Source organism: Lepisma saccharinum, chromosome 23, assembly GCF_977018435.1.
Source record: "Lepisma saccharinum chromosome 23, izLepSacc3.1, whole genome shotgun sequence".
Classification (NCBI taxonomy): Eukaryota; Metazoa; Arthropoda; class Insecta; order Zygentoma; family Lepismatidae; genus Lepisma; species Lepisma saccharinum.
Genome location: NC_139251.1, coordinates 54019390 through 54031936, shown reverse-complemented (window position 1 = coordinate 54031936; position 12547 = coordinate 54019390). Strand labels below are relative to the sequence as shown.

Here is a 12547-nt window from a genome sequence, read left to right as displayed (position 1 = left end):
TAGCATGGTTATCGATGCACAACACTCTCATTAAACGGTTAAGTTCCGAATGATACCGTTCAACCATGTTGGATGAAGGGTGGTAAGGTGGAGTAAACATAAGTTTGACACCATATTCTTTCATTTTGGTATTGAAAAGACATGAACGAAACTGTGGTCCATTATCCGAAATTATTTTTTCTGGAATACCCAGATGTACAAAATATACTTGGCACAATTTATTCAGTACCGTAACAGTATTGCTGTTGGTCACTGGATATGCCACTAAATACCTGGATGCTGCATCCAATATGGTATATAAGAAGCGTTCACGTTTAGGACCCATGGTGAATGGACCTTGTAAATCAATGAACAATATTTTCCCAGGCTTGTCGGTAATGTGTACTTTGGCTAAATGTTTAGACGGATGCTTATTCGGTTTAGTACGAATGCATACATCACAGTCTGCTACATATTGTTGTACATCTTTCTTCATACCTTTCCATTGGAAGTATTTATATATTTGAGAAAGTGTACGACTAGCACCAAAGTGACCCGATAAGTCATGAAATTTGTTCAATACTGAACCTACTAATGTAATTGGAACACAAATTCTAACTTTTTGCACGTTGTGAAAGTCTCTAACACACAAAATATTGTCTTTTAGGAGATAACGATCATTCCAAGTCCTACATCTTGGATTATTATTAAGAATTGAAGCGTGCAAAATAAATTGCCTAATTTCCTTCAGTTCATCATCTTTTTCTTGGGCTATAATCAAATCTTCTATATCAATGAAAGGTTCTACTATTTCCTTAAATTGCAAAGAATTTACATGAAACAAGAGGTCTTCTTGCATCGGAAATGTCCTACTTAGAACATCAGCAATTATATTTTCCGACCCTTTACAGTATTGTACTTGAAATGAATACTGTTGTAATTGTACAAACCAACGAGTTAAACGTGCATTCCAAGTGTGCGCCGTTTCTAACCAGGTAAGTGCCTTATGGTCAGTTATGATAATAAAATGTCTGCCTTTTAACAATGAACAGAACTTATCAATAGTAAACAATATTGCTAAAACCTCTAATTCTGTAGAAGTGTATGATTTTTCATAACTTCTGAGCAATCTACTCACGAAACCGAGAGGCCTAATAATACCATCTATCATCTGATAGCAGTATCCTGCAACACCTATTATTGATGCATCAATTTTGTACATAAAAAGTGTGTAAAAAGTTAGGAAAAGATAAAAGTACTTGTTCACTAACTTTATCTTTTAGTGTTTTAAAAGCCGTAGAAGCTTGGTCATTCCATTGCCATTTCTTACCAGCCTTCAACAAGTCATACATAGGTTGTGCTATGATGGCATAATTTTTTATGTATTTGCTCAACCAATTAAAACAACCTAAGATTTTTTGCAATTGTTTAACTGAATTGGGCACAGGCAAATTTACAATGGAATCTACATATTTAGGATCTTTCTTATATCCCTGCGAAGTAATTATGTGACCCAAAAATTTAATTTCTGATCTACAAAACTCACATTTTTCAAGTTTCAATGTCATGCCTGCTTGCTTCAATTTTTCTAGAACTGTTCTTACATGTTTTATGTGAGATGCAAAATCCTGAGATTTTATGATAACATCATCAACATAAACTACCACGAAATCTCTACAGTCCTTAAGCACACGATTTAACGCATCGACGAATACGGCTGTACCATTTACAGAACCAAATACAACTCTTTTAAAATGATATAAGATACCTTCGAACATAAACGCAGTATATTTTCTGCTGTCAGGATGTAGATTTATTTGCCAGAAAGCATTCAATAAATCCACCGAAGTGAAGTATTTACAATTTTGGAATTCTACCAATAATTCTTGTATCTTTATGGGATGCACTTGAATAAGCTTAACATGTTGGTTCACTCTTTTGAGATCAACACATAAACGGATACCTCCCCCAGATTTAGGAACTACTAAAAGTGGAGACAGATATTCTGAATTAGACAACTCAATAACATCCCAATCAAGCATGATTTTTATTTGTTCACGTACTTGATCTCTATAAGCAAAAGGTATAGGATAATTTTTGCCTACTATAGGTAGATCTGTATCTAAAACCATTTTGTGAACGTAATCGTTACACAAACCAGGCTTATTAGAAAATATTTCTTGATATTGGAGTAGTAACTCTATGAACAAAGTTTTTTGTTCGTTTGTTAGCGAATCCGCCTTGTTCATGTACTCTTCAAACTTATGTAGGTTGAACTTGGACTTATCCTCCAAGCCATTATAATTACTGACATGAGAACACTCAAAATAAGACAAATTATTGCCATCTTCAATTATTGGCATGAAGCGCGCGAAAGTGCGTTCTTCATCGGAGCCACATGTTATTGTTTGATTTTTAAAATTTAATGATGCTTGAAGTGCATATAACACATCTAATCCCAAAATGATATCCACTTGCAAATTGTGAACCACCAAAAACTGAACATAACATTGTAAATTACTAATTTGAATTATCAGTTTAACCATACCTAATACTTTGGTTTTCTTATTACCAGAAAAATCCACCAATCTCACATTATCCGCAGGTGTGAGTCTGGGTCTACTGGCCTTAATATTAATTTCTTTCCAAACAGTATTAGAAAGCAGACTAATTTCTGCGCCAGTGTCACAGAGAGCAGTATAAAATTTATCAAATATTAATACTTTTAATTTTGCAGTAAGTGTGTTACTGCCGAGAGCATTTAATGGTGTTGGAATTTCTTTTGATCCATGTCCATCAGTGTTATGAAGTTCTTCCCATTTCCCTAAATTAATGTTATCAGTAGTGGGATTATTAACTTGACCTTCATCACCCACTTTAAAACAAAGGTCGCTTGTTAGTTTTCCCGCAAGGACAAAACATTATCCTCATCGTGATAACTATCAATGCTGTTTGCATCCCTAAAATGATTAACATTGACATTGTGCACGGTAGCTTGCACTTTTATATCTCTACCCAATTTATCATTAGATGTACAAGGTGTAGTACCAAAACCCATACTGTACAAAAATTGTTTAACCTTAGTCATTCCCGCATAATTCCAATGTATCATATCTACTCTACCTCTGGACGGGTGACCAAGGAATTTCTGGTACAAGGAGTTATCTATGCGGTCATTCTCCAAGAAGAATAAAGGTGCTATATTGTATACTTTTACTTTAAACTCGTCGTGTAGTGACATCAAATACAGATTGAAATTATTCCATGTCTGCCACAAATGTTCATTAGGAGATGACATATATTTAGGAAGAGGTGGCAAACATAGTATCGTAATTTCAACACATCTAGATTTCAACGTATTCAAGAGTTTGCTGAAAGACACTTGCATTTGTTCGAAGCTGCGTTTCCTAATTAAATCATTGGTACCTATCATGACCAATATTTTGTCCGAGAGTTTCTTAGCATTTGATACACGCCTATGCAAATCATCAATGGTTTGTCCCGAGACACACAAACCTATGAATCTGGAAGCAGATTCATTCGTATTCCATTTGTAACCCAAAATACTGTTAGCATACCTAACTAACATACTGTCACCAAGTAGTTGATGATCTCCTAACTTGGGAACAAACTCATCTAAATCGCAATGATGATTATTATTTATTTCGCTTGAGTGAGCGTTATATTGAGCTTTAGGAAAAGGAGGATTTTCAACCGTTTTGATGCTCAAGACACCTCCTGTATCAGGAGCATCTAAGAGTTTTCCTGCCTCGAACCCATATTTACATTTCTAGAAATCTGATCATTTCTTACCCATGTCCTACCATTAGCATAGGATTTACGAGCAGATCCAACCTCATTATTAGACCTTAAGTTTCTTAACCCATTTCTGTTAGACATACTTCGGTCATTTTGCTCCTTAAACATAGACACATTAGCTAACTTCGATTTGTTCTTTTGGCTACCATAAGTTCTACTAGAATCCATATACCTAGTTGAATTATTTTTTAAAGATTGAAAATTTTCTATGGCCTGCAGAGTTTGTCTCAGTGTGTGAATATTATTCACCACCAAGTGTTCACTTATTTTATAAGGTAACAACGAAGATAACTGAGCAATAAGATGTGCTTCGTGAGCATGTGGTTGTATGGATTTCAATTTTTTGTAATTCTTATTCGCAAACTGCAATAAGTTCTCCTTGCTGTCTTTGTCATAAGGTGAATTTAGAACTTTAGTTAAATTTACAGATTTCCACCTATCGTTTTGATAATAGGATAAGAAATCTGTCTTAAACTCAGCATAAGACTTAAACTTTAATTTATTTACAACGTACCAGGTACGCGCACAATCAGTGAGTAATTTAGGTAAATAACTCATATATTCACTCTCATGAATATTGTAAATTTCCAGGTTTTCCTCTACTTTTTCTAAAAATTCAGATGGTATAATGTCTACAGAAACACCATCAAAATGAGGGAAGTGCCTCAAATCTTGTGGTTTAATTATTGGCTTATACCTAACCTTTGAAGTATCTCTCGACGGATCAACTTCCGAATGTTTAACATTTGGAACATTTGCCGGAGGAGTTATCTGAGGAGTATTACTTACATATTGTCCAACCCTACTAGTTAACCTGTCACGTTTTAACTTATTTCGCTTATTAGCCAGTCTAGTATTACAATACGGACCATTATCTACGCATGTACTATCATGAACGGAGTTGACCTCACAATCAGTTTCCGAATCAGAAATTGCACCAGAACGATGCGTGCATTTACCGTAGTCATGCGGAACGTAACCAACACTAGGTCTACTTACACCTTCATGGCTTTCATGATTTAAATCAACCTGTCTAGCATCAAGCTCATGAAAATCACCCTGCATTGAATTCACATTTACATTCTTTGATGTCGTATTTTTTCTGACCGTAACTGGAGTCAGTACATTATTGACCATGGTTGTTAGACTAGACTCGATCAGTGACATAGCCTTTCTAATGTTAACATTTAAACAAGTAACTGCACCATCATTCAACATGTCACTATTTGGAGCTACCTTAACATATTGTACATTACTCTCATCTTCACTACGATTATTAACATTGGGTGGAATTTTGGATGACAGAATGACTTGGCTTCGGACATCGGATTCATAATCAACATCGCTCTTATCAAGCTGATCACCCCTAGCTATCTTATTCACTAACGGTCTATTAAACTGTAATTGATCTAGTGCAGAATGAACCTGCCCTAAATCCTTCCTAACAGTACACAAAGACATATCATTCTCTTCACAAGCTCTAAAGCATCTATCAAGCTTTGTGTCAAATTGCCTTGACAGATCTTCTATTACGCTCTCGATTTTGTTATCGACATCCTCTGCTAACGATACTAATTCTACTTTCATTTTCTTGTCCAGAGCATGCAAATCTTTCTCTACTTTCTCATACCTAAGCATACATTCATTTCTAAATTGACCTATATCCATTTTAAGATCTTTAAACTCCTTGGTATGATCCTTATTTGCTTCGGTCAATGCATGCAAAGCTGTGTCTACCTTTTTGTTTTGTTCTGCTTGCACTTGCAAAGCAGTGTCAATTTTGTTATTATGTATCTGCAAAGCAGTGTCTAATTTACTACAATGTACCTGCAAAGCAGTGTCTAGTTTAGTATTATGTTCTGCTTGCTCTTGCAAAGCAGTGTCAATTTTACTATTTTGTGCATGCAGAGCAGCCTTGATTTCACCATTTTGTTCTGCTTGCACACTATTTTGAGCATTTATTAAGCCCACAATGTCCGCCAGTGTGAAATTTCCCTCAACAGCTTGTGTCATTGTTGAGATATGAAAACAGACTTACTAGATAATCACAAAATTACTCAAATTAAATATTATACTTCCTCCTATCACTTAAGAGACATAAATGAGTCTCACTAATCTAGTATCTCGTGAGACGTATTAAGTTACATTAGTCTTGTAATAGTTACACTAATATTTTAACATGAACATTTTACAGACGTAAAATGAGTCGATATAATTTTATATTATTGAGACAAGATGAGTCTCATCAATCTAGTATCTCGAGACCTTTTTACCTCGGCTTAGTGAACTATACGGTCGAGATCAAATTCACATTTAAAAGAAATAAAGAAAATGGTTTCATAATTTTACATGACAAAATACGAGAAGTTCAAGTTTTAAATTTTCTATGTTGCATAGTTACTGACACAAATATGTATTCACTTTTGAGTACTTAAGGAAAATTACCAACATCGAGTATTAATGCACTATATATTTAAACAAAATTAAACAACTGAGTTTAACAAGTTCTTACATAAATTCAGTACAGGTTTTATATATATATATGTATATATTGAAGCATAAATATTGTTTTGCATTAACCTGTTTGCATTTTACAGGTTAATCTTCAAGTTTGTCACATTAAGTCATTTATTATTGAGAAAATTATTTCCGTCCTTGCGTAGATCTTTATGATGACAATCGGCACCAAACGCTCGATTATCAGCTTAGAATCAAATACAAATTATGTGTATTTATACGTTCAATCGACTTTTCACATTCAGAGTGCACACTTTTTATATATATTTGCAAATATAGGCCTTTCACTTATGTAGGTACATGCATGTAAGATACTTATCTCATGATTCCACACAAAGAGAAGATGGCTGCCATTTTACGTGAATCCATCGGGTCACGAATTTAATGTCCTTTGGACCTTTTAAGCACTTTGCGAGGCAATTTCAATTATTAAATGCGAATATAGTACTTATCTGCTCTGCTATTTCACATTATATCCACAAATCTTCCTGTTATTATACATTTGTTCCAATTTCAGTTTCCGAAAACTTTTAGCGACTCCATTCTGGTCCCAGGCGATCTTTTAGATGAAGCAGTGTATCAAAACTCACACTGGTACAACTTTTTTCACAGTATACAAACTTGCGAATACTTTTCAAGTGACAAATTTCGAATTGTACAGTAATTAAACATTAAAATGCTTGTAAAATAGATTAGATACAATAAAATAGATATTACAATATTCTTTTACATGTTTACGTATTTTATTTTCATCTTTTACCGTTATTTTAAGTTTTACAATTTTGGTGGGAAAAAGGTTATTTACTCACAAGTTGGATTTTTCCCTTTATGCGAGTTGGCTATGCGTCCAAGTTTAGGATTACTTCTCAACTCTGGGATTACTCTTCAAGGCGCTTCTTTTAGCAAACCGTAAGTTTAATGTCGAAAATCAACCAAAATCAATTTCAAATGATTTGTACATGCTAGTAATACATTTTAAATAAATGTTTGTACCCATTTCGTAATGAAAGAGCAAATAAAAGCTATTGAGACCAAACATATGTGCGATTATGCATAAATTGGCAATTTTCGGTAAGCATATCATTGATCACAAACCAAATTACATCGCTAAATTATAAAAATATTGTAAATACGTGAAGTTTGGATATGTACTTAAATAAGAACAAAGCCAAAGTGATGCAAATTAATTTTGTACAAATACAAATCACCAAATACGAGTTCAAACCGAAAAATTTCAGGTAATAAAATTATTTTATTTTTCACTTTATGATGGTACTCATTCTGATACCGTCATATGGGCTATACTGCACAAAGGACCCTTGTGTTTTACCGCTTCGAAGTAAAAAAAAGTACTTGTTTTCGAGTGGGTTCCAGAATGCTCTGGGTAGGGAAATTTTAATTAGGAGCATCCGGTATTTGACTAAGGTAGACATCTCCAGTTTTAAACTACCAAGTTTGACTGGTCCTCAATTGAAATGCATTCAATAGTACATAATTCACACTAAGACTTGGCACTTCCAATTGTTTCCTAACCATAAATCCTACATTCCTGGAATCCTTGATTCATCCCCTTTCCAATGATGTGTCATACATATTTCTATTAGGAAGGGTCGATTCGACATCCTTACCAGATGTTGTTCACCGTGTACCAGAATTCAGCACCACATTTCCACCTGGTGGTGAAAATTTGAACTATTTTTTTTTCCGTCAGCATTCACTTCGCAATGGTACCCTATATAAATTTTCATCCCAATTAATTGCTTCAAACAGGCTCCGGAGGGGTCTGATTAGGGGACCTTTAATTATCATCATGGAAGCAGAACAGATTTATTTCTACTCTATTGTTAAACATGTCAATCTATTGGTATAATTACAGTAATAAATACTATTAAATACTTACTCCACATTAATAACCAATTCTGGCTCTTCTCCATCATGCAATGCTGTGACTCCACCTTTTCCTTGGGCTTCAAAAAAGGCATTCACAGATCTCTACATACAAGAAAGTAATTAAATTAATTTCAACAAAGAATACATCTGGTCCTATAAAAACTTCAAGTGCCAGACCCACAATTGTTTGAATCTTTTAGAAATTGCAATTTTACTAGGTTAATTAGCAAAATATTGCTAAAAATAATTTGAAGTTCCTAGTATTTGATAAGCAGAATACAGGTGTTGTTTCAGTATAGCTTTAAAAATAAAGAAAATTGCCTAATCAGGACGGGACCTACGGCTCAAAGTGGGATCTGAACCACTATGTGCCTTCACTGGGTATCGAACCCAGGAACCCTTGCCAGACTTTCTGTGGAAGACAATCCACGATCAGGCCAGCCTTCACTGAAAATGTGGAAAGTGTGAGGAACTTTCTTTTAGAAGACGGCCATGTTACTGTTTGCATGATATCAGATGTACAGAAATTCAATAATGATATGTCACCAATGGTTCCTCTTGCATGATAATACAAGACCCCATACTGCTGTATCAGTACAGGAAAATCTGGCCAAAGATCATGTTTCTGCTCATCCATATTCATACCGATGAAAGGTTGGTTGATTTGGTGTTTTAGGTCCACTTTATGCAGAGTAAGGCTAATCTGGGCTGGACCTACAGTTTAAAGTGGGATCCGAACCACTATGTGCCTCAACCAGGTATCGAACCCGGGACCCCTTGATAATACCGATGAAAGGGAAGCAACATCAATCTATTCCAGCAGAAATGGTTTCTCTGCATGCTTCGGAGACCTGCAGAAATCCTGGCAGCTGCGTATAGATAGGACAAAGGAATATCGTTTAGATTGATTGATTGAGTTGGTGTTTTAAGTCCACTTTATGCACAATAAGGCTAATCGGGACTGGACCTACAGTTTGAAGTGGGATCCGAACCACTATGTGCCTCCACCGGGAATCGAACCCGGGACCCCTTGATTACAAGGCGACCACGATCGACGAAGGAATATTAGTTCGTGAGTTGAATATTATTTTTTACATCAGTCCCGGAACTTTTCTGACAAAGGTTATATTTCAATCATATCAAATTATATACCAAGGAAAAAAGGAAATACCCTACTCTTCTTGAGGATAAATCAAAACTGTATTCACTGCATTCATTTTAACTCTTACTGTGTGGCACCTATTTGGATTTTACACCAAATATATGCCAACAACATCATTGTTCATATTTTGGGAAATGACACACATGGTAATAAACATACAGAGAGAGCTGACTTACTCACATCCCTTGGAAACTAGTTTTCATTATTTTTCTATTAATATTGGTTGCCACTGCTATTAACCTGATTGCAACTTGATCTGTAATGTCATTACTAGTGTACAATTCTGACTCAAGATTGGTAACAATACTTTTCTGTAAAATTCAGGTATAAGCTATATGAAAATAAGTGTCTGGTTGCTACTTGTAGCAGTCATTTAGCTACACTTACACAAACTCGGCTCTTTTGGGAATAAATTTACCCTAATATTAGGCTAAGTGTAACAATGGGGGTAAATGCTGGTCAAATGAAAATGATGGCCACTCACAAAGAAATGACCATGTCAGGACTCAAAACTGGGCCTGTCAGTGGTAAAATTGTGAGTCCAGCCCTCAATACACTTGGCCCCCCAAATGCTTGAATTTTTGGAAGTATTTTCCAACTTTCTAACATTTCTTATCACAACTCTAGAACTTTAAAGCAGATTTGTCCAGAATTTTCCATCCGGGGGGAGGTGTGTTGATTCGTATTAGGGGAGGGGGTGTAAGGGTAAATTTGGAGCTAAATGGCAATACACTGGGCATTTATGAAAAAAAAAAAAAATAGGGCTGTTAAGTAAATTTTTAGAGGGTGTTAGAGGTGTGTGTGGATAAATAAATCACTGCTTTAAAGTAAAATTTAATTGAATGACGAAAGAAAATTAGACCCACCTCCAAATCCCATTTCCTGTCCTGCAAATAAAACTGTGCACATGCTTCATCTGTGCCTGTGATTTCTGCAAACTGTTGAACAAGAGATTGACAAGTGTCACGATCTGGAATATCTTCCTCTGAATCACTCATTTTAGATCTGTGCAGAGTATATAACACTTGCTACAAAGGTACCCTGAAACAATTTAACCAAATGAAACAAAATCATTATGTACACATTAAATGCAATGATGGCAAATATACATTCAATCAAAGTTGACAAAACTTAGAACCCTCCCTCCAAATCATTGAATAGCATGAACCTAATTTATTACCAGTTTCATGGATTGGAGACACATTAAAATCGGATATTTTGTGTTTCACATGGTTCGTACTTACCAATTGTGTATTGCGGAACATAGTTTAAGGTGCCATTATGCTTTTTACACAAAAACAAACACTTTTTCTACTAAAATAAGCCATTTTTCTAAGTGCCACCGAATGAACGTCACGGTGCGATATCGCTTGCTTTGCGAATGATAACGCTTCTTTGTTTTCGAATAACAGTGTTTCCAATTCTATTAAGCAAGAAAATGGCTATGCTCCACGAATTATTGGGTTTTTGAAATTATACTTTCAAGTCACAAAACAGCACAGTTAGGCAGGTTAGGTTAGGTTAACATAGTAAAATGTCACATCCAGGACATGCCATTTCCTCATAAAAAAGGGCACGTTTGGAAACACTTCTTCCACTGGTGAGACCGTGTGACTTTCGACGCGCGAGCCATCTGGAGGTACATAATGGAAACAATGGCAGAATGTTGTCGCTTTAGACAAAAGCAAGATCATTACATCAAAAGTGATTATTTCTTGTTCTGCTGCATTCTACAGTGAAGTTTTAAGTTTCCGCAGCATTTTGTACTCTGCAGAAATGAGTTTTCGTAAATACTTTTCTTAGTAAAAATGAAGAAATGTGTCTCCGATGCATGAAACTGTTACCCCTAATTTTATTATACAGTTACAAATACACTACAAAAACATATAATTTCATGGGTCAAATGTAGCATGCAATACTTTCATTCAAAACATAAATTAATGCTTGCTCCCTGCTTTAATCCCCCTTTGTTTGTTTGTTTCCTTTACTGTAGGGGCTAGCTCTATAAACAATCCACAAACTGTGATACCATGATACTTTTAATTAACACACATCTTCAAACCATACTCCCCCACTAAAATAAACCTTTCAATTGCATGAAGATTTTACATTTTAATCTACTGGAAAATTTTCAACTCCTTCTCAGGCATTTAAACATAGAAACCTAAACAAATATGACACATGAATTTAATGCTACCTATCTGCATGATATTTATAATGGAAAAACAAGTGTCTCACTGTGTCTAACAAAAATACTCGGGATTTATTCACATCCCAGCTGCAGCCAGAAGAAAATTGGGTAATGGTTCTGAAGTTTAATGAGTTTTCGCAAGTTTTATTGGTGTACTAGGAAGTGATTATGTGGAAGGAACTTCGAAGCTTGGAGAAACCTCTTACCACAGTAGTAGCTTTGCAGAGAACATTATTGATTTTCAATTGTCTGAGACAGGCAGATATGGCAGATATTTGCATGAGGCTTGAACACCTGAAATTGTATGATCAAGTGTAGGAAGCATCCATGGATGTTATATTAATGCTAAGAGCCCTAACCTGAACTAACTTAACAACAAAAGCATTTACGTACGTAATACTTCTTTCTACCCCATGGCATCAGCAGTCCATATCCAAGACGACAGTAAACAAATGGGTGGTCGCAAACAAAAAAGGCCAGGTGGTGAGAATAGCTTGCAGGGCTATTTTCACCAGGTGCTAAAAACAGCATATGTGGATATTTTCACCGCAAAATTAATTACCTGAATAATACCAAAATAATATATTTTATCTTATTTTATTACGAGGCATATTTGTAAAGTAAGTACAGTTTGCAAATATTGCCGATGTAGCGTTGCAGTCGCGACCCAGTGAGTTCTCGCTGACGTCCTTCATCCATTAGTAAGCCCCAGACAGTCGTGGGAGAAGGTCATGCTTTTTCTTCGTAGGTTTATGAAGGTTCGAAATATTCAAGAAAATCAATCGGCCCTCCGACTGTGAAGTCCGGTCTGTGATTCGTTTTCTCAATGCAAGAAACGTGAAATCGGTAGACATCCACCGTCAACTGTGAGAGGTCTTTATTTTTAATGTTTAAAGAAGGTCGTGAGACAGTTCACGATGAGCCAAGGAGCGATCGGCCATCTGTTGTGACCGAGGATTTGGTGCGTGCGGTCGACGCGGAAATCCGTG

The 12547-nt window shown here is 35.6% G+C and overlaps 1 protein-coding gene across 3 annotated transcripts in view; it reads right to left on the bottom strand.

The window, feature by feature from the left end:
• Positions 1-12547, bottom strand: part of LOC146005315 (tyrosyl-DNA phosphodiesterase 2-like) — a 38805-nt gene that overhangs the window by 21832 nt on the left and 4426 nt on the right. For all 3 annotated transcript variants that reach the window (XM_083144465.1, XM_083144466.1, XM_083144467.1), the window contains exons 2-3: positions 10234-10408; positions 8216-8307 (exon numbers count right to left, since the gene is read on the bottom strand). In XM_083144465.1, the coding sequence (XP_083000591.1) occupies positions 8216-8307; positions 10234-10365 (224 nt within the window). In that variant the 5' untranslated portion in view covers positions 10366-10408. The remainder of the gene's footprint in view (positions 1-8215; positions 8308-10233; positions 10409-12547) is intronic.